General features: G+C 46.2%; 1 protein-coding gene across 5 annotated transcripts in view; it reads right to left on the bottom strand.

The window, feature by feature from the left end:
- Nucleotides 1-254: 254 nt before the first annotated feature.
- Nucleotides 255-20,568, bottom strand: part of LOC135981324 (ATP-dependent translocase ABCB1-like) — an 85,191-nt gene continuing 64,877 nt past the window's right edge. For 2 of the 5 annotated variants that reach the window (XM_065583296.1, XM_065583299.1), the window contains 7 exons: nucleotides 16,622-16,722; nucleotides 13,918-14,058; nucleotides 8,509-8,665; nucleotides 6,118-6,315; nucleotides 5,038-5,244; nucleotides 3,939-4,085; nucleotides 257-2,515 (listed from right to left, as the gene is read on the bottom strand). In XM_065583296.1, coding sequence (XP_065439368.1) covers nucleotides 2,318-2,515; nucleotides 3,939-4,085; nucleotides 5,038-5,244; nucleotides 6,118-6,315; nucleotides 8,509-8,665; nucleotides 13,918-14,058; nucleotides 16,622-16,722 — 1,149 coding nt within the window. In that variant the 3' untranslated portion in view covers nucleotides 257-2,317. Of the gene's footprint in view, nucleotides 2,516-3,938; nucleotides 4,086-5,037; nucleotides 5,245-6,117; nucleotides 6,316-8,508; nucleotides 8,666-13,917; nucleotides 14,059-16,621; nucleotides 16,723-20,568 lie in introns of those variants that run through there. The other 3 variants (XM_065583297.1, XM_065583298.1, XM_065583300.1) reach the window with 3 other exon arrangements.

Here is a 20,568-nt window from a genome sequence, read left to right as displayed (position 1 = left end):
GTTGTGGGGGTGTAGAATTGTGGAAGACGAAGTGAACCGACCCATATTACCTTCATCGTATTTGCCATTTTCCTGTTAAATTTCCTCCTTCGAAATACAAGTGAAGAAGCCAGATGTATACAGTGGTAGGTTTTCCAGATTCACTTTTTAAGAAGTGAGGTGCAGCCACAGAGCCGTGTCCTTTCTCCACACAGAAGATTAGCATCATTGAACGCACACTCCAAGCATAGACTAAAATACACTAACTAGCAAGAGCTGGTTGTTCTGGCCCCAGCAACTTCTAATCCCACAATATTTTAAAGAATGATCTGATACTTGACACCTCCAGGCCTTTTATTTCAAAACGATTTTTCCAGCAATATAGACTTGATTGAATTTGGCTGGCTATTGCTACAGAAGAATGCACTGATGAACAACGTTGACAACATGCCAAGAATGATGTAGGTACAATCATCTTCCTGTACGTCATATGTAATGCTGACACCTTTCTCTGAGATGGCAAAATGATAGGACCATATGTCTAATGGATGTGGCAGCTCATATGTACTGTCGGTTGACCGAAGCAGAGCCCTTTTCTAAACCTTTAATGTCCAATTGTGCATGTCTCCTCAAATGTTTTGCCCAACTCTATTAAAACAAGTTCAAAGTTATTAAATTGGAAACAGATTGAGCAGTGAAGCTTTTTGGCCTCTACTCTACATTATCTGTGTTGATGTGACTATGAGATCCCATTAACTAGCTACAGATGTTCTATAGTTCACACATTACGTGGCCTTAAAATAAAGTTTGGCCATCCTCTCTGTGTAATATTTGAATGATTTTCTACATTCTTTATTATAGGTTTCACCTTTACAGTAAACAGACTTAACAATTGGTTCCAGTGTAAAAACAAAACCAGACAAAGGGACACATTTGATTCCAGTTTGGATAATGGGGAAATACTGTGAGAACAGCCACTGATTTCTCTATAATCAGAAGTGAAAAGTCACTTTCCTGCACACGTCACGGTGGTGCTAGCAGAAACTGACCAGCCCTTCCCAATGTGTCTACAGAGGCTCAATGGCCCATAGTGGGAGTAGCCCTTCGTGGTAGCTGCTGAGAAAAGCTGAGTGGGGATGAGGATGAATGGGGAAGAGTGACCACATGTATTTTGGCGAGGTTGAGAGCAAAGTTTTTGTGTTTTTTTTATATTTTGTTTCCCTCATAGACCTAGAAGCAGGGAAACAAAAGGGGCAAAAGACATAATTATTTTTAATTTCTGTCTGTCTGTCACAAGTAAGCAGAGGCATCTGAAAGTGTGAAATATTCCAAGCTCCTGTAGGGTGTAAATACTAAACAAAAACCAAAGGTGGTTTTGATTTTGTCTTTGGCAAACCAAAAGGTGAGTTTGCCAGAAGCAAACCCAAAACAGGGCTGCCCGAGTCTGTCAGTCTGTCTGTCTCTCTCTCTAATAAGTAGATGACATAGGTTCCTCAACTGTTGTTTAAGCATGATGGTTGACTATATTAAAGAAAAAACACTCTGATAATAAAATATTATAACAGAGTTGTGTAAACCACTGTGACTATACATGGATCAATCAATATGTCTAAAATGCCATTTAAAAATCTGAAAAAAATGTTTAAATCTAACTTCATATGGTAAAACCCACACAGACAGTTTTTTGTTAAATAGCTATTTACATGGATAACATTAATCAGCTCCAAAAGGCGCCATCATGGTCATTGGGTGAATAATAATTATTTTTAAGTCTTTTTGAAATAGCCTTAGTGGTTTCAAAAGAACCAGTACGTTCTGTGAGGTCAATAATACAGGTTTTAACAATAATTTATAAACAAACAGTTTGTGATCTATTTTGTCAATACACCTCTACCCCCATATAACGCTGTCCTCGGCAGCCAAAAAATCTCACCGCATTATAGGTGAAACCGTGTTATCTCGAAATTGCTTTGATTCGCTGGAGTGCGCAGCTTCCCCCCCCCCCCCCAGAGCACTGCTTTACTGTGTTATATTCGAATTTGTGTTATATCGGGTCACATTATATCGGGGTAGAGGTGTATATATTTCCATGAAAGGCTTGTAATCATTAATATAAAAGCAGATTAAAATTAACCAACACACCCCAAAGGATTTTACCAATAGGATTAAGTAACACTAGAGCTGTGACACAAGGAAAAAATAAATGTCTCGTCTGTTTTTTACTACATGCCTGTGTATTGAACCTGCAGACATCTCAGGAATGAGGTGCATCTTTAATATTACTTAGCTGTGGGTTGTGTGTGTATTTATACAAATAGATTAGTTTGTAACATTAATGTTAATGAGAAACTTGTGCATTTACAAGTGCATAGTAATGTCCTTCCTTTGCCAGCAGCTGGCTGTGAGTCCCTTGTTCCACTACTTTTCCATTATGAATCACTGCTATGACATCAGCGTTCTGGACGGTCGTCAAGCGGTGAGCAATAATAATGCAGGTTCGACCCTTCCTGGCATCGTCCAAGGCTATCTGCACAATCTGCAGACAGATGCAGTGAAAAACTTATTACTTGGAGAATCTTCCCATTCCTAGGTAACACATTTGCCTATACAGTTCACATTATCATGTGGGTGTTCCTCACTGGGGTTTAGGAGTCAATACTTCCCATGCATGAAGGAGGCCTCAAACACAGGGGCCTGATATTACAACCTTTATTTGTGTGAGTAATTCCACTGAAGTCATTGAGACTACTCTCATGAACACAGGCTAGCAGAACGAGGTCCATAAGGATCTAGTTTGGACCAACATAACACTTAGATTTACCATGCAACACAACTAATTTGCAGAGGTGTAATGAATTGTCTGTGATATTAGTTGCTTACCAAATGTGTGTGTTATATTTGACATTGCATCCTGTCTGTTTCCAACTACATGCCAAATTTAGAGAAACTAAAACTTGCACATTCATTGATAGTACCAGCAATGCCAGACACTTCTTGTTATCCATAAAAATCCAAAATTCAGGATCCTGACATCCGGCTCACAACTGGATGGCGGTTTGCACAGTGGCATTTTTCACTTCTACTGCGTCCCCACCCAAATGAACAGTTTATTGGTCCCTATGGAGTCTCCCCCTCTCCTGGAGATGGGGGATGCGGTGAGGAAGCTCAGCCAGCTGAGTAGCAGAGGACAGCTTAATTACTCTCTCTTCACTGCACAACATCTCCGGAGAGGTGGCAGGTGTTGCTGAAGCCTTTTTTCCAAGCCAGCTGCTCCTGCGTGTCGCCTCTAACCCTCTGAACGCAGGTGGATCAAAGGACTGGGAAGCGGACAGAGGCAGGACAATATTAAACTTCTTCATTGTTCCATTCTATCCTGACAGCCAGCAGTTCTACTGGCAGAGTGGATCCCTCTCGGTCTCTGTAGCAACACCTGCTCACCCAGACAGAGCAGGAAATAGTGCAGAAAGAGACCCACTTTGCTGCTAGTGCTGCTGGCTGAAGGGAAGAGGACAGAGCTGCTGACTTGCCTTACAAGGCCTCCTCTAGTAGATCACAGGCTACTGTTTGAAGACACCTGTCTCAAACTCAAAGCTGCTAATTATCAATGGGATTTTCCAAAGTGCTCAGCATTGGCCTAACTGTGAACCCATTAGAAGTCCCATTGATTTCATAACTGACTTTGAAGGAACTGAGGCAGGCCCAAACTGAGGAGTTCTGAAAATCCCACTTTGTCTCCAGCCCCAAGTGTTGCTGACTACCATCAGCTCCCAATTTAGACACCAGGAGCTGAAGGCACTCTACACCTTGCAAAAGCAGGCCATAGACAGAGAGTGACCTAAGGATTGTTCTGTGGAACTTTCAAAATTGTATTGTAGATGGAGCACCTGTGCTCTTGCAGTGAAGCGTTGGAACCCCGTAATTTTGTGTGTATTACAAATGGTAGAATGCATATTACTAACCTTTTCACTTTCCGTGTCAAGAGCAGATGTGGCTTCATCCAGAAGCAGAACTGCTGGCTTACGAACTAGAGCACGAGCAATTGCTATTCTTTGTTTCTGACCTCCAGAAAGTTGTGCTCCTTTGTCACCCACTCGGGTATTATACTTCTGTATAAGTAAATATTCATTGTGAAGGAAAGTTAGAAACAGAAAATTATATTTTTAATAGCAGATAATGTACTGTCTTAAGCATTTCCACCGTGAAAGAAAAAAGAATAATGTAATGGTTTTTAATAAAAAATAAAATTTTATAAGATCTTATTAACTATTTGAATCAAAATGCATATCTACAGCTACACGTATTGATAACTGCTCTGTAATGAAAATTCATTTCAGCATTAGAAAAAGACTAACTCCCAAGTGGTGCAACCACTGATGTGTCTAGTCAAAGACACCTGTACTTAAACATATAGATCTCAAGAGACTTTTATAATTTCAACTCCCTAGAGACCCACACTCAGGAGGTGACTGTTTATTTCTTACACATACAAAACTTTCTTCTAAGTACATTTTGAAAAACTAGGTGGTAATGAAAAAGAAATATTGTTTTTTTTCAATTCCATGCAACTCTACAGGAAGCCCGATTTCTTTGGGCTTTTCCAAGGTCTTTCTCCACTCTGAGAACTAAGTCCATGGCAAACATGAAGGTTAAGATGTACTTGAAACATTTTACCTTTCAGATAAGACTAAAACTAGAGAAAGTTTCTGCCAAAAAAGAATTGGCAAAGTTTATGAGGAAATGGAAATAAAGGTTTAGAATCGAATGTCTCTTTTATAGTTGTTATATAACATCACTGTAGTAGAGGAAAACAAGAAAACTGGAGCTCGGATTTTGCATTTGAATTAGCTAATTATGACTGTATGTGTTAATACATATTGCAAGTTACATTTTTAAACATCAGCTTCCTAGTTTCCTCTTTGAGAATTGTATACACAAGAAAATAAGCTTTTTTAAAAACAAAAACAAAAAAGCACATTGTTTTGCATTAATGGGAGTTGCTTAGATAGGTCACAGTGAGTATTTACCCCACACTGAGAATGGAAAGACATTTTGATTTACCTCTGGGAGATTTTCTATGAAGGTGTGAATATTTGCTGCTTTAGCTGCCTCTTCAACTTCCTCCTGACTGACAACCCTACTGTTGTCTCCGTACTGGATATTTTCAGCAATGCTGCAGTCAAACAAAATAGGCTCCTGTGACACAATACCCAATTTGGACCTTAACCATTGCAAATGCAAAGACTTGGTATCGAACCCGTCTGCAAACTAGAAACAGAAAAAGGGAAAAATCATTCCCTGCAGAATGCAATACTCCTCCTCAGGCGTACAATGTAAATGTGAAACACCAATCTGTAAAAATCCTCTGACCTGTGTTAGAGTTACAGTAAAAGTAAAGTGGTTAGTGAACCACTTCTGATGAAATAATAGATGATCAGATCTTTCATCCAAACTTGAACTGAACCAAAACTCAAAAGAAGATCAGATAACTTTTTCTTCTCAGAAGTATTTTTTTGTGCACGTCTGCTCTGCTAGCTTCCGTAATAGATGTGGAATTGCCAATCTATAATGAGATGTGCCCACAGAATTTCCATCTCTACTGATGATGGCAGGTACCAGAGGTCTCATGAGAAAGTCTGTTCATGAGCTTCTTAGACCTAGATGGTTGATAACCTCCAATAAGAATCCACATCTTTGGGCATTTATTCAAACGTCCTTTGACTCACCATCTCTAGGCTATTCTTCTTGGAGCTCTCATCATCATTAATAGGACTTGCATCAAAAGTCTCATCAAGTGATGAATTAGACCTCAAACTGTGTCATGTTAACATGACTACAGGACTAGTGACAAGGGTTACATTATGGGAAGTATATTCTAATGCCCCCTCCAATATATCAAGTAAATCAACAAAGAGATGCAATCCAGTGATCTAAAGCCAGGATGGGGAGTCAGAAGATCCGAAGTTCTACTCCCGGTTCTACCTTAAGCAAGTCCAAAGTCTTCTCTGCAGTACCCAGACCTGTAACAACACTTATCCACCTCAAAAGGGGTGTTTTGCGGATGATGATATGTTTGTAAAATACTTTGAAGAACAGTTCTATAAGCTCTTAGCGCTAACAGCTTCACAAATCTTTTCTTACCACTTGTCCTGCCATAGGGTCATAAAATCTCTCCAGCAGCTGAATGGATGTGCTTTTGCCACAACCACTGCTCCCCACCAAGGCTAGCGTCTGTCCTTTATTAACCTTCACGCTGAGTCCTTGCAAAACTTGAGCTTCTGGTCTTGTAGGGTATATAAAATGGATGTCCCTGAATTCAATGTTGCCATCAAACTGACTCTGGAAACAGTAGAAAATACAAATGTATGACAGAAGACCTGTCTATCTTGTACTGAAGCATCAAACACAACTCATTATGGTCATTTAAATGAAGGCGTGACAAGTCAGTTTATTATTGCTTAAATATGCAGTGCGATTGGATTGGTATCTTCTGTGTACGGGACCTCCTTCTTGAGTGGTTCTTTTCTGCATCTCTCTCTCATTTATATCATTCCTTTTCAGCCTGGTTCACAAGGACTATCATTACTTTAGGTAAGTAAACAACCCTAATACCTCTCTTATGTCATCATTGCATATAATCCAGACACTATCATTGTGTGTGGAAAACATAGTTCCTGCCCCTGGGAGTTCACTCTCTAAACAGTGTCATTTAAACACATAGTACACAGGATGAACATAGTACAAGGCGAACATCAGATCTCAGATTGGGTTAAACATTTTTACTTTGGTGGATTATTCATAGTTTTCAAGGGCAACTATGTTTTAAGTGTAGGTTTGAATAAGAAAAGGGTAGCTGATTGGCTCTTTTATGTAGGAAGGGAGCTCTGAGTATAAGAGGTAGCAAGGAAGAAGACCTGAAGACAAGGGTGAGTGAAGGAGATGTTAGGAGAGACTGTGGAAGCCTCCTCTGATGCCTGGGGGATGGGACAGCTCTAGGACCACAATACCAGCACTGCGAGTACAATGGACTCTTACAGCACCTAGATAACTGGACTTTCAAGGTTTAAACTCTTTGGGCCAAATCTTAGCTTCACTGAAGTCAGAGGCAGCTGCTTCACTGGCATCAGGATTTGGCCCAGAGAGGTTTCACTTTCAATTAACGTCTTTATCCGCAAGAAGATATTTCCCCTGGAGCATTAATAGTCTGGGCATGTGGAGCTGATTCAGGAAATTGGTCAAGCACATGTGTGACTTAAAATTGTGCACATGAATTACTGGCATGCTTACAGTATGTGCCTGAGTCCTTTTCTGAATCGAGGCCACTATCCAAAAGCTAGAATTCTAAAGCAATTTCAAGTTTCTGAAAGGCTGGTTCTGCTTGTAAAAGCATTTATGGAAAGCACTGAGAGACAATATGAAATGTGTTCAGTTTACAAATACAAAGATGAGTTTCTAACTGTCAACACTGGACTTTGAGAGACAAGCTGGGTTCTTTCCATCTCACGTATAATCACCAGGAACAAAAGGTTCTGCAGGCCAAGTTACGTTCTCATTAATACTTGTGCAACCCCTTTGACTTGAGTGAGGTTACTCAAATGTTGTATGCAGTGTTGTTATAGCCGTGTCAGTCCCAGGATATTAGAGAGTCAACGTGGGTGAAGTAATATCTTTTATTGGACCAACTTCTGTTGGTGAGAGAGAGACAAGCTTTTGAGCTTATACAGAACTGAAGAAGAGCTCTGTGTAAGGTCGACAGCTTGTCTCTCTCACCAACAGAATTGGGTTCAATGAAAGATATTAACTCACCCACCTTGACTCTCTTTACACAGATGTAACCGACTGGAACTTAGCAAATAAGTCTGCTGATAATGCACAAGAAGGAATAGACTCTAACTCACTCTCCCCTATAGTTGCATAGTTTACAGGCCTAAAAAGCAGCAAAAACATACTTGTATTACTAAAGAAAGCAGTTATAACTCTGGGCTTGTCTTCACTACCAGGGAGATGGACACTGCTGCAATTGATTTAGAGGGTGTCGATAGCAGAGTGCTCTCTGATCGAGTCTGATACTCCACCGGAACGAGAAGAGTAAGGTAAGTCGATGGGAGAGCATCTCCCATCAATGCAGCACAATGAAGACACCGCGGTAAGTCGACCTCAGCTACATCAATTACATTAATGATTATTCACATAGCTGGAGTAGCGTAACTTAGGTCGACTTACCCCGGTAGTGTAGACAAGGCCTCAGAATACATCCAACGGACAGAACAGGTGAATGAAATGTCATTTTTCCAGTCATTTTTCAAAACAGAACCGCACTTAAAAGTATTCTATTAATTTCTCAAGCAAAAAGGTATTAAATGGCACTGGGCAAATATAAAATTATTAAGTTATTGCTGTTAAATTTTACCCTACCTGTCTGGTCCTGTCTTCTGTGACATTGCAAAAGGCAATTTAACAAGATTAATACAATTAAGGACAATACAGAACCACCAGGTTTGTTAGTTTCAAGGACTTTCTGAATGGCCTTACCAGTTTTGTACCCTCTTCACTATAGCTGTCAATTAAGGGTTTCTGATCCAAAAGCTGAAAGATTCGTTGGGAAGAAACTTTAGCTTTGCCAAAATCTGGTGCCAAAGAAGTGGACTGCCCAACACTTATAACACCGTATAGAACTGAAGAAAAGGCTCTGAAAACCAAACACAAAACATCTTTCAGTTCATCTCAAGAGAGACTTTTTTATTATTGTTCATAAATTACAAATATTGTTTTCCTTATTTAAAACAAACAGACTTAACACTATCTATAAAACTGAGAACTGTGACATTTTTACAACTTTATGGTTTAGAAAAATTACACACAAAGGATTAGAAACAGAGGTTTACAGCTACAAACATTTTTAGGGGTGACTTAGGCCTGGTCCACACTAAGAGTTTAGGTCGACTTTAGCAGCATTAAATCGAATTAAGCCTGGACACGTCCACACGACAAAGCCCTTTTTTCGACTTAAAGGGCCCTTTAAACCGGTTTCTTTACTCCACTTCCGACGAGGGGATTAGTGCTAAAAATCGGCCTTTGCGGGTCGGATTTGGGGTAGCGTGGGCGGAATTGGACGTTATTGGCCTCCGGGAGCTATCCCACAGTGCTTCATTGTAACCGCTCTGGTCAGCGCTCTCAACTCAGATGCACTGACCAGGTAGACAGGAAAAGCCCCGCGAACTTTTGGATTTCATTTCCTGTTTGCCCAGCGTGGAGAGCACAGGTGACCACGCAGAGCTCATCAGCACAGGTAACCGTGATGGAGTCTCAGGATCGCAAAAGAACTCCAGCATGGACCGAACGGGAGGTACGGGATCTGCTCGCCATATGGGGAGACGAATCAGTGCTAGCTGAACTCTGTAGCAGTAAACGAAATGCCAAATATTAGAAAAAGTCTCAAAGGCCATGAAGGACAGAGGCCATAACAGGGATGCACAGCAGTGCCGCGTGAAAATTAAGGAGCAAAGGCAAGCCTACCACAAAGCCAGAGAGGCAAACAGAAAGTCTGGGGCAGAGCCGCAAACATGCCGCTTCTACGCGGAGCTGCATGCCATTCTAGGGCGTGCAGCCACCACTACCCCAACCGTGTGCTTTGACTCCATCAATGGAGAATCAAGCAACAGGGAAGCGGGTTCGGGGTACGCGGAAGATGATGATGATTAAGACAATGAAGATAGCTCACAGCAAGGAAGCGGAGAAACCGGTTTCCCCAACAGCCAGGATACGTTTATCACCCTGGACCTGGAACCAGTAACCCCCGAACTCACCCAAGGCGTGCTCCCAGACCCTGAGGGCACACGAGGGACCTCTGGTGAGTGTACCTTTGTAAATATTACACACGGTTTAAAAGCAAGCATGTTTAATGATTAATTTGCCCTGGCAATTGCAGCCAGTACAGCTACTGGAAAAGTCTGTTAATGTGTATGGGGATGGAGCAGAAATCCTCCAGGGACATCTCCAGAAAGCTCTCCTTCATGTACTCCCAAAGCCTTTGCAAAAGGTTTCTGGGGAGGGCTGCCTTATCCTGTCCACCATGGTAGGACACTTTACCACGCCAGGCCAGTAGCACGTAGTCTGGAATCACTGCATAACAAAGCATGGCAGTGTATGGTCCTGGTGTTTGCTGGCATGCAGACAACATCCATTCCTTATCCCTCTTTGTTATACTCAGGAGAGTGATATCATTCACGGTCCCCTGGTTGAAATGGGGTGATTTTATTAAGGGGAGATTCAGAGGTGCCCGTTCCTGCTCGGCTGAACAGAAATGTTCCCCGCTGTTAGCCACGCGGTGGAGGGGAGGGGTGAAGTGATCATCCCAAAGAATTGGGTGTGTGTGTGGGGGGGGGTAGTTGGGTTTGTGCTGCATGTTAACTCGGAAACCGCAGCCCCTCCTTTTACATTGCAAACCCATTTTAAATGGCCAACCCATTGGGTCCTTGGTATGGGAAATGAGGGCGCTGCTGTTTGAAGGTTAAAAAAGCCAAAAGACTGTGGCTTACCATGGCTGCCTGCAAGCCGAATTCTGTTGCCTGGCACTGCGTGAGTGATCTCTCACACCAAACCGGCAGGCCCCCTAATATAAGAGGAAAAATGCGACCTTGTAACGAAAGCACATGTGCTGTGTAATGTGAACAGCAAAATTTAACGTGAAAGAGTATACCCATTGTTCTCTCAAATGTGTCTTTTTTAACCACCTCTCCCTTCTCCTCTACCAGCTGCAAATGTTTCTCCTTCGCAGAGGCTAGTGAAGATTAGAAGGAGAAAATGGCGGACTCGAGATGATATGTTCTTGGAGCTCCAGAAGTCCTCCCACGCTGACAGAGCACAGCAGAATGCATGAAGGCAGTCAATGTCAGAGTGCAAAAAAGCACAATATGAACGAGAGGAGAGGTGGCGGGCTGAATCGCAGGCTGAAGAGAGCAAGTGGCGGGCTGAAGAGGATAGGAGGCGTCAGCTTGCTGACAGAAGGCAAGAGTCTATGCTCCGGCTGCTGGAGCATCAAACTGAAATGCTCCAGCGTATGGTTGAGCTGCAGGAAAGGCAGTAGGAGCAGAGACCGTCACTACAGCCCCTGTGTAACCAACAGCCCTCCTCCCCAAGTTCCATAGCCTCCTCACCCAGACGCCCAAGACCTTGGCAGTTATCCCCGTAGTTGTGTGATGAATTAATAAAGAATGTATGAATGTGAAGTAACAATGACTTTATTGTCTCTGCAAGCGGTGCTCGAAGGGGGGAGGGGAGGGTAGTTAGCTTACAGGAAAGTAGAGTGAACCGGGGGTGGGGGTGGGAGGCTTCATCAAGGAGAAACAAACAGACGTTTCACACTGTAGCCTGGCCAGTCACGAAACTCATGTTCAAAGCTTCTCTGATGCGCATGGCGCCCTGCTGTACTCTTCTAACCACCCTGGTGTCTGGCTGCGCGTAATCAGCGGCCAGGCGATTTGCCTCAACCTCCCATTCTGCCATAAATGTCTCCCCTTTACTCTCACAGATATTGTGGAGCGCACAGCAAGCAGCAATAACAATTGGAATATTGGCTTCGCTGAGGTTTATCTGAGTCAGTAAACTGCGCCAGAGCGCTTTTAAACGTCCAAATGCACATTCCACCACCATTCGGCACTTGCTCAGCCTATAGTTGAACAGGTCCTGACTACTGTCCAGGCTGCCTGTGTACAGCTTCATGAGCCATGGCATTAAGGGATAGGCTGGGTCCCCAAGGATAACGATAGGCATTTTAACATCCCCAACGGTTATTTTCTGGTCCGGGAAGAAAGTCCCTTCCTCCAGCTTTTGAAACAGACCAGAGTTCCTGAAGACGCGAGCATCATGTACCTTTTCCGGCTATCCCACGTTGATGTTAGTGAAACGTCCCTTGTGATCCACCAGGGCTTGCAGCAGCATTGAAAAGTACCCCTTGCGGTTTATGTACTCGGTGGCTTGGTGCTCCAGTGACAAGATAGGGATATGGGTTCCATCTATCGCCCCACCACAGTTTGGGAATCTCATTGCAGCAAAGCCATCCACTATGACCTGTATGTTTCCCAGAGTCACTACCCTTGATATCAGCAGGTCTTTGATTGCGTTGGCTACTTGGATCACAGCAGCCCCCACAGTAGATCTGCCCACTCCTAATTGATTCCCGACTGACCGGTAGCTGTCTGGCCTTGCAAGCTTCCACAGGGCTATCGCCACTCGCTTCTCAATTGTGAGAGCTGCTCTCATCCTGGTATTCTGGCGCTTCAGGGCAGGGGCAAGCAAGTCACAAAATTCCATGAAAATGCCCTTAGGCATGCGAAAGTTTCGCAGCCACTGGGAATCATCCCACACCTGCAACACGATGCGGTCCCACCAGTCTGTGCTTGTTTCCCGGGCCCAGAATCGGCGTTTCACACCATGAACCTGCCCCAGTAACACCATGATTTGCACATTGCTGGGGCCTGTACTTTGTGAGAGGTCTATGTCCATGTCAATTTCCTCATCACTCTCGTCGCCGCGCTGCAATCACTGCAATCGCCTCCTCGCCTGGTTTTGCTTTGGCATGTTCTGGCTCTGCATATACTCCAGAACAATGCGCGTGGTGTTCATAGTGCTCATAATTGCCACGGTGATCTGAGCGGGTTCCATGATCCCAGTGTTATGGCGTCTGTGCTGAAAAAAGGCACTAAACTATTGTCTGATGGAGGGAGGGAGGGAGGGAGGGAGGGAGGGAGGCAGGGAGGGAGGGGCGAGTGACGACATGGCTTACAGGTACAGGGAATTAAAATCAACAAAGGTGGCTGTGCATCAGGGAGAAACACAAATAACTGTCACACAGAATGGCCCCCCCCAAAGATTGAACTCAAAACCCTGGGTTTAGCAGGCCATTGATTTCACGGAGGGAGGGGGAAGCAAATGAATACGGAACAAATCTGGTCCATCTACTTTTTACATCTTAAGCTGGCAGCAGACGTTGCAGCATGACTGATGGCCATCGGCATCTTCTGGATGCTTGGCAGAAAATGATGTACTACGACTGCTAGCCATCATCGTCAAGATGGTTCAATAGGCCAGGAGACAAAACATGTCTGCCCAGGTGCCTCTGATTGAACTCACTGAGGAATACGACGATGACGGATACCAGTCGTAATACACCATCCACTGCCAAAAGGCAAAGAGCTGCTGCTGTGTAGCAATGCAGCCCGATGTCTGCCAGAACCCAGATGACATATGGTGACGGTGAGCTGAGCTGAGCGGGCTCCATGCTTGCCGTGGTATGTTGTCTGCACAGGTAACCCAGGTAAAAAGGCGCGAATCGATTGTCTGCCATTGCTCTGACGGAGGGGGAGGGGCCTGACAACATGTACCCAGAACCACCTGCGACACTCTTTAGGCATCATCAGGCATTGGGATCTGAACCCAGAATTCCAATGGGCAGTGGAGACTGCGGGAACTGTGGGATAGCTACCCACAGTGCAATGCTCCGGAAGTCGACGCTAGCCTCAGTACTGTGGACGTGGTCCGCCGACTTAATGCACTTAGAGCATTTTATGTGGGGACACATACAATCGACTGTATAAAACAGATTTCTATAAAACCAGCTTCTATAAATTCGACCTAATTTTGTAGTGTAGACATACCCTAATGGTATGTAATTTCTCCACGCAGAAGCATTTCACAAAACCCGTTGTCTGCAATGAAGTGTCAACAGTAAAAGTTTCTCCATAGTAAATAAACTGAGCCAGGCTCTATACATGCCAACACACCTGTTTCAAGCTTCCTCTCCCAGAAATAACCCTCCTGCCTGAATTGAACTCCTGACCAGATTCTAAACTGTTGGACCTCTTGCACTATTGCCTCAGTAACTAGACTTATACACAATTACCAGGTGTTGAAATCACTGTCTTTGGACTGATGTGTACTCACATAAATACATTTTCAAAGTTTGTATAACAATTAGCAATGAGCCATGCCCCGAATCTGAAGATTGCTGCATCGAGAAAGTAGTCTGCACATTGGGCTATTCCATAGGTAAGTCCATATAGGGGGGCTTTTGTTAGAGAGTCCCTGATTTAAAAAAAAAAAAGATTTATGTTAAAGGAAAAAGTTGTCATGAAATACCAAGAACAGAGACTGGCCGGGAGAAGGTTAGACCTTTGTATTAGGGGTGGCAAACCATATACCTCACTCACTCAAATAATAAATAATAATTAATAAAGCTGCACGGTAGGGGCTCCATGAAGGTGCCTCTGGAGAGAACTTATGGCAAATGAGACCCCTTCATCCCAACCAGCTGTTTGTTGGATAGGACCTTATGATAAAATTCCCTTTAATAGTAATAACATTTTAACACTTGAATGCTGGTTTCCAGAATAAATGTTTATGGATGGCCAAGGATCTGACACAAAGCAAATTGATAATTTCGATAAGTCTCTTATGATCTTTGAATGCTTGAATTTTTGGACAATTTGGATAAATGTAGTGGGCACCATAGAAAAGTCAATGTGTACAACACAGCATAACTGAAGCACTGCAGATATTGCCTGTTCTGAGTACAGGAGGGGAAAAAGTAGCAACTCAGACCCCACTGTACAGTGGTGACTTTTAAATGGTGACCAATGTTGTTGTGTGGGATGTTAAAACTGAATCACCTTAATTATGTGCAGACCTTAGGGTTACCATATTTTGAGTGTCCAAAAAGAGGACACTCCACGGGGCCCCGCCCCCGCCCCCAGCCCCGCCCATGCCCCCCCGCCCCGACTCCACCCCTTCCCCAAAGTCCCCACCGCAACTCCACTCCCTCCCCTGCTTCCCGCGAACATTTGATTCGCGGGAAGCCTGAAGCAGGCAGCAGGTAAGCTGGGGTGGGGTGGGGTGAGGGGGCGTGGCCCAGTCTGGCCCCCGCAACCGAGCGGCTCCCTCTGACGGCTGGCCCCGGCCCCAGCATCTACAGCCTGGCTCGGCTCCTGGGGTGCCGGCTCCGGGCCAGCCCCTGGCTGAGCACCCCCGGCCCGGCCGCAGCCCAGCACCCCCGGGCCAGCCCCCGGACCGGCCCCTAGCCCCGCACCCCCGGGCCAGCCCCCAGCCCAGCACCGCCAGCCCAGCACCGCCAGCCCCCGGGCCAGCCCCCGGCTGAGCACCACCGGCCCCGGCCCGGCCCCCGGCCCAGCACCCAGCGGCGCCGGCCCCTCCCGATTTTCCCGGACATGTTCGGCTTTTTGGGATTTCCCCCCGGACGGGGATTTGAGGCCCAAAAAGCCGGACATGTCCGGGAAAATCTGGACGTATGGTAACCCTAGCAGACTTTGCTGTGACAAAGAAACTGGCAAAATGATTTTTCAACAGAAAACGCAATTTCTGCCTATTTGAAAATTTCCATTGGGAAAAAGGTAACAAAATATTTTATTCTGGGTTGGTTTGACCCTGAATTGAAATATTTCTGCTTATCACCCATAGCCATGTGACTCCGATAATGCATTATGCCACTCAGTCAGAGGGGAGACCACACTGCATCATGAGAGATATACTCCAACCAGGGAGCCTGGCCCATAAGAGAGGCAATGTTCCAAAACAGGGAAATGCAGTTTGATGTTGAACTAGATAGAAAGAAAAAGTTTCAGGTCAGTTAAACAAAAGAAAATTAAATATTTCAATTATTTCGGAATATAAAAATATTTTGTTTGGAGAAAAAATGCAAAAATTGAATGATTTGCCATTTCTAAATTGAAATTTTTCTGAAAAACTTTTCTTTCCGTGAAAAAATGTGATATATTTTCACACTTTGTTCCACTTCAGAGCAAAACAGAGGTTGAAATATTAGAATTTCCCACAGGATAGAAATTCAGATTTTCACTCATCTCTAGTGCTCATATATTTTAAAAATGTTTTTCAAAATAGTTTCTCTAAAAATCATAATATTGTGATACAATGATCTGAGAGGACTAGAGACAAGTGCTAAAGCTGAGAATCCCATTTCTCCAATGAAATATAGATTTTTTTCCCTCATACTGATGGTTTATAGAATATTGAATCATAAAACTGTCATTGGCAGAGGACTATAATTTTCAATCCCTACTTTTACTTAAAGCATATTTAAGGGGAAAGAAACAAAATGGATGGTAGATCATTTCATTTAAATCAAATGGAGACTAGGAAAATGTCTGACATATTTGGATATTAGAAGTTAGCCCCTGCAGTGGTTAGCTTGTAGAGAGTGAATGAAAAGGCCAAAGGGGAAAAAGAAATGCATCTTATTTCAAGACCTGCAAGTCCTTACTTGTAGTTAAAGTCATAATATATGGTGACATTATGTAGTATAAAGTCTTTGCCACTTGACCCATGAAGCTCATTCTGCTGCAGTACTTGTGAAGCAAGTAAATATCCCATATTCATGTTAATAAAAACTTTATACCAGGTCATTACATTCTCTCTCTCACACAAATATTACATCACATACAATAGCATCTAAGAATGTATTTTAAAGAAACGGAGTAAATACATTTTACCCTGCCAAAATCTTTTCAAATCATTTATATGTTTAATATTTTCAGTCTGAAAATGAATATAATATGAATAAATCTTGAGTAGTTTTAAATTAAGAAAATATGTATTCGTTGCTTGCAAATCCTACCTGTATGGACCATTCAAACTTGCATTATATCTCTCATAGAATGCATCTTCACTAGTTAATGAAGCCACAGTTCTTATATTTTCAACCGCTTCCGTTGAAATCTAAATCAGGAGACAAGACAGATATGAAGTATTCTCTTATGTTTGAGTCTACTCCTACCACTACGTAGTTAGCACATCTGTAGCACTTTTCATCTTTCGCTCTCCAAGGCTTGGTCTACACTAAACCCCCAAATCGAAGTAAGGTACGCAACTTCAGCTACGTGAATAACGTAGCTGAAGTCGACGTACCTTAGTTCGAACTTACCGCGGTCCACACCCGGCAGGCAGGCTGCCCCGTCGACTCCGCGTACTCCTCGCGGCGAGCAGGATTACCGGAGTCGACGGGGAGCACTTCTGAGTTCGATTTATCGCATCCAGACAAGTCGCGATAAATCGAACCCAGAAGTTCGATTGCCTGCCGCTGAACCAGCGCGGTAAGTATAGACAAGCCCCAAGTGTTTTTCTTTTAAAAAAAGGAGATTAAGTATCATTCTCAGGAAAACTGAGGCACAACCATTAAATTATTTGCCTAAGGTCACACAGTGGTCTTTCTACTAAGCCAACATGGCTGCTATGTGATTCCTAAGTACTCCTCCCCCAACCTGTACATTTTGTTGCACAGCAGCATTAGCTGGCACTATAGAAGTCATTAAAAGGTAAGAAGTTGCTCCTTGCTCTGAGTACACACATCCCAGGCAGCAGCTCACTGGAGGGCTGCATGCTACCTTGGTTATGCAGCCTGAGCGGCACACTGAGCTGGGTGAGCCCCCACTCCTACTACCCACCCCCAGTGGGGACTCCTGCTCCTGCTTCTGCCAGGCTTCCCCAGCCATGTGCCAGCCCACCCAGTCCACCCCTCCTCCAAACCAGGCCCTTCCCCCACACACTTTGGCCAGCACTCCCACAGGGGTGACGTGTATCTTCACTTTTCATTTTCTGGATTTCAGATGTTTAAATTTGCATATTCTTTAGCCCCCCCTGATCCTGGGTTCATTGGAGAGCAAGGTGAGAGGCTCAGAAACTCCAAGAAGAGCAGGGTCCCTAGATCCCAGCTCACAGGGAGGAGCAGGGCTCCCCTAGATCCAAGCACACACAGAAGGGGAGAATTCAGGGCTGACAGCCCACCCCCAAATCCTCAACGTCCTCTGCCACCCCTCACATTCCCCATCCTCTCCTCTCACACTCCCCCAATCCCTCCCCTCCCCATTATTTGAGCCCCTAACCCTTCTTCCCTCCCCCACCACCTATCCTCATTTATCCCCCTCCTCATGTGCCGGCTTCCTCCTTTCCCCAGGGGTGCTCAAACCCCCGCTCAGCTCCAGGCCCCACCCCCACTCCACCCAGTCCCCCAAAGCCCCACCCCCATCCCACCTCTTCCCACCCTGCTTATTCCCACCCAGTTCCTCCCCTTCCCTCGAGCGCATCTCATCCCCACTGCTTCCCCTTTCCCCCCAGCACCTCCTGCACACCGAGGAACAGCAGATTGTGGTGGGCAGGAAACGCTGGGAGGGAGGGGAAAAAGAGTTGATCAGCGGGGCCACCGGTGGGCGGGAGGTACTGTGGGGGGAAGGGATGGAACTGGCTGCCAGTAGGTGCTAAGCATCCATCAATTTTTTTCCACCCACAGAGTCAGCACCTGTGCCCCCATCCCTTGCACTAGACCCCAAACAGCCCCTTCTTCCCACTTACTCTTACACGGCAATCACCCCTTGTAATTAATTTTCTTTTCAAACACAGTTTGAGAGCCTTCTTAATTATCGGCTGTGCTCAGAGTCCATTTCTCCAAATTAAAACAAAAGTTTACATTTCATTTTCAGATTTCTGCTCAGGGTGGGCTTAGAACTTCAAAGTTGCTAAAATCTGTGAACTTAATTTTTCCCCCCTGGAGGCTGTGGGGAACCCCATACTCAAATGACCCCATCTTTGGATCACTCACCCTACCCTACACTTTCATGACACATAGCAAATTTCAAGACAATCTGTGTAAACACACAGATTTTAACATACTTAGTTTTCATCCTTTAAACAGGAAGGGCTTCCCCACCTTAGCTAGAGCACAGCTGGTGCTCAGTTGTAATGCTGTATAAAATTAGAAGGCCAGTGGAGCAGAGGTGCTCCACACATCCATCAGCATCATAATAGTCTCAGAGAGCTGTGAAATGGCCCATTCATGTCAATGAGATGTTCTCAGCTGAAAGTGAACACCCAGCCTGAATTCAGCCAGAATCTAGCTCTGAGTAGGGTGATCAGACAGCAAGGGTGAAAAATCGGGACGGGGTAGGGAGTAATAGGCACCTCTATAAGACAAAGCCCTGAATATCAGGACAGTCCCTCTAAGATTGAGACACCGGGTCACCTAGCTCTGAGACAGATGAACAGCTCCATTCATGCCAGTGGATTTTTCCATTCCCCCTCCCCAAGCCTGTAGAGTTTCTGACATGCCCATTCTCAGCTCCTCACCCCTCTCAGCAGTGTGTTCTTGGGGCATGCTCTGAGCATGCCTGTTCTAAGCTTCCCACTCAAAGCACCCAGATTTCCCTGATCCAAGCTCACATGGGGAGAGGTAGAGAGAGGGGGCCAGACTCCCTTAGAGGGACAAAGCACCCCAGATTCCAATTCATGTGAGGAGGTAGGGAGGGGGGCTTAGATGTCTCCAGAAAGCAATGCCTACTGCAGACCCTGGCTCACATGAGAGGGGGCATGGAAGGCAGATAGATCCCCACGGTTGGGCAAGGCAGCTTCAGAGCCTGGCAAACAGAGGGGGGTCAGGCGCAACATGTCAGCCAAGCTTTCCCAGATTTTCAAAGGGGGGCCGTGAACTGTCACTAGTTGGGGGAGTTCAGGAACAAACACTTACTGTGCATCTCTTCAGTCTATCCAGCTGCTTTGACCATAGTATACCTGCAAATCCTTTGGGGTTCGTTTTACATACGTGCTCAGTGTAACTTGTGGAGTGCTTGACCTTTACTCAAGAGCCTACGTGGATGGCCAAACTCTTTTGCTGATAATGTTCTGAATCTTGCTTCCCCCAAAGGGCTAGTGTAGGGTTACCATACGTCCGGATTTTCCCGGACATGTCCGGCTTTTGGGGGCTCAAATCCCCGTCCGGGGGGAAATCCCCAAAAGCCGGGCATGTCCGGGAAAATCGGGAGGGCTCGGCCGGGGCCTCTTTGGCCGGGGCCGCGGGCATGGTGCCGAGCCCGGCCGGGCGCGTGGTGCCGGGCCGGGGTCGCAGTGCCGGGCCGGGGTGGGCGCGGGGCCGGGCGGGGAGCCGGGGGCGCGGTGCCGGTCCGGGAGCCGGGGGGTCCGCTGGGCCGCGGGGGTCCGCGGGGCCGCGAGGCAGTCCGGGCCCGCGGGGCCGCGAGCCGGGGGGTCCGCTGGGTCCGCTGGGCCGGGAGCCGGGGGGGCTGCTGGGCCGCGGGGTCCGCTGGGCCGGGGGGTCCACGGGGCCCAGAGGCAGTCCGGGCCCGCGGGGCCGCGAGCCGGGGGGGCCGGGGGGTCCGCTGGGTCCGCTGGGCCGGGAACCGGGGGGGCCGCTGGGCTGCGAGCCGGGGGGGCCGCGGGGCCCGGGAGGTCCGCTGGGCCGCAGGGCCGGGAGGCCCGCGGGGCCGCGAGCCGGGGGGGCCGCGGGGCCGCGAGCCGGGGGCTGCGCCGGGCCGCCGGGGGCCGGCAGTGCTGGGCGGGCCGGGGGTGGTCGGCCGGGGCCGGCACCCCAGGGCCTGAGCCGACCCAGGCTGGAGCCGCTGGGGGGCCAGCCTGGGCCGCGCCTCCCCCCACACCGCCCCTTACCTGCTACAGGCTTCCCGCGACTCAAATGTTCGCAGGAAGCAGGGGAGGGGGAGGAGACTTTGGGAGGGGGCGGAGTTGGGGTGGGGGCGGGGCTGGGGGCGGGGCCGGGGCCCCTGG

This window comes from Chrysemys picta, chromosome 2 (genome assembly GCF_011386835.1).
Source record: "Chrysemys picta bellii isolate R12L10 chromosome 2, ASM1138683v2, whole genome shotgun sequence".
Taxonomy (NCBI): Eukaryota; Metazoa; Chordata; order Testudines; family Emydidae; genus Chrysemys; species Chrysemys picta.
The sequence above is the reverse complement of the archived record's forward strand: the minus strand, read 5'-3'. Positions and strand labels throughout refer to the sequence as shown.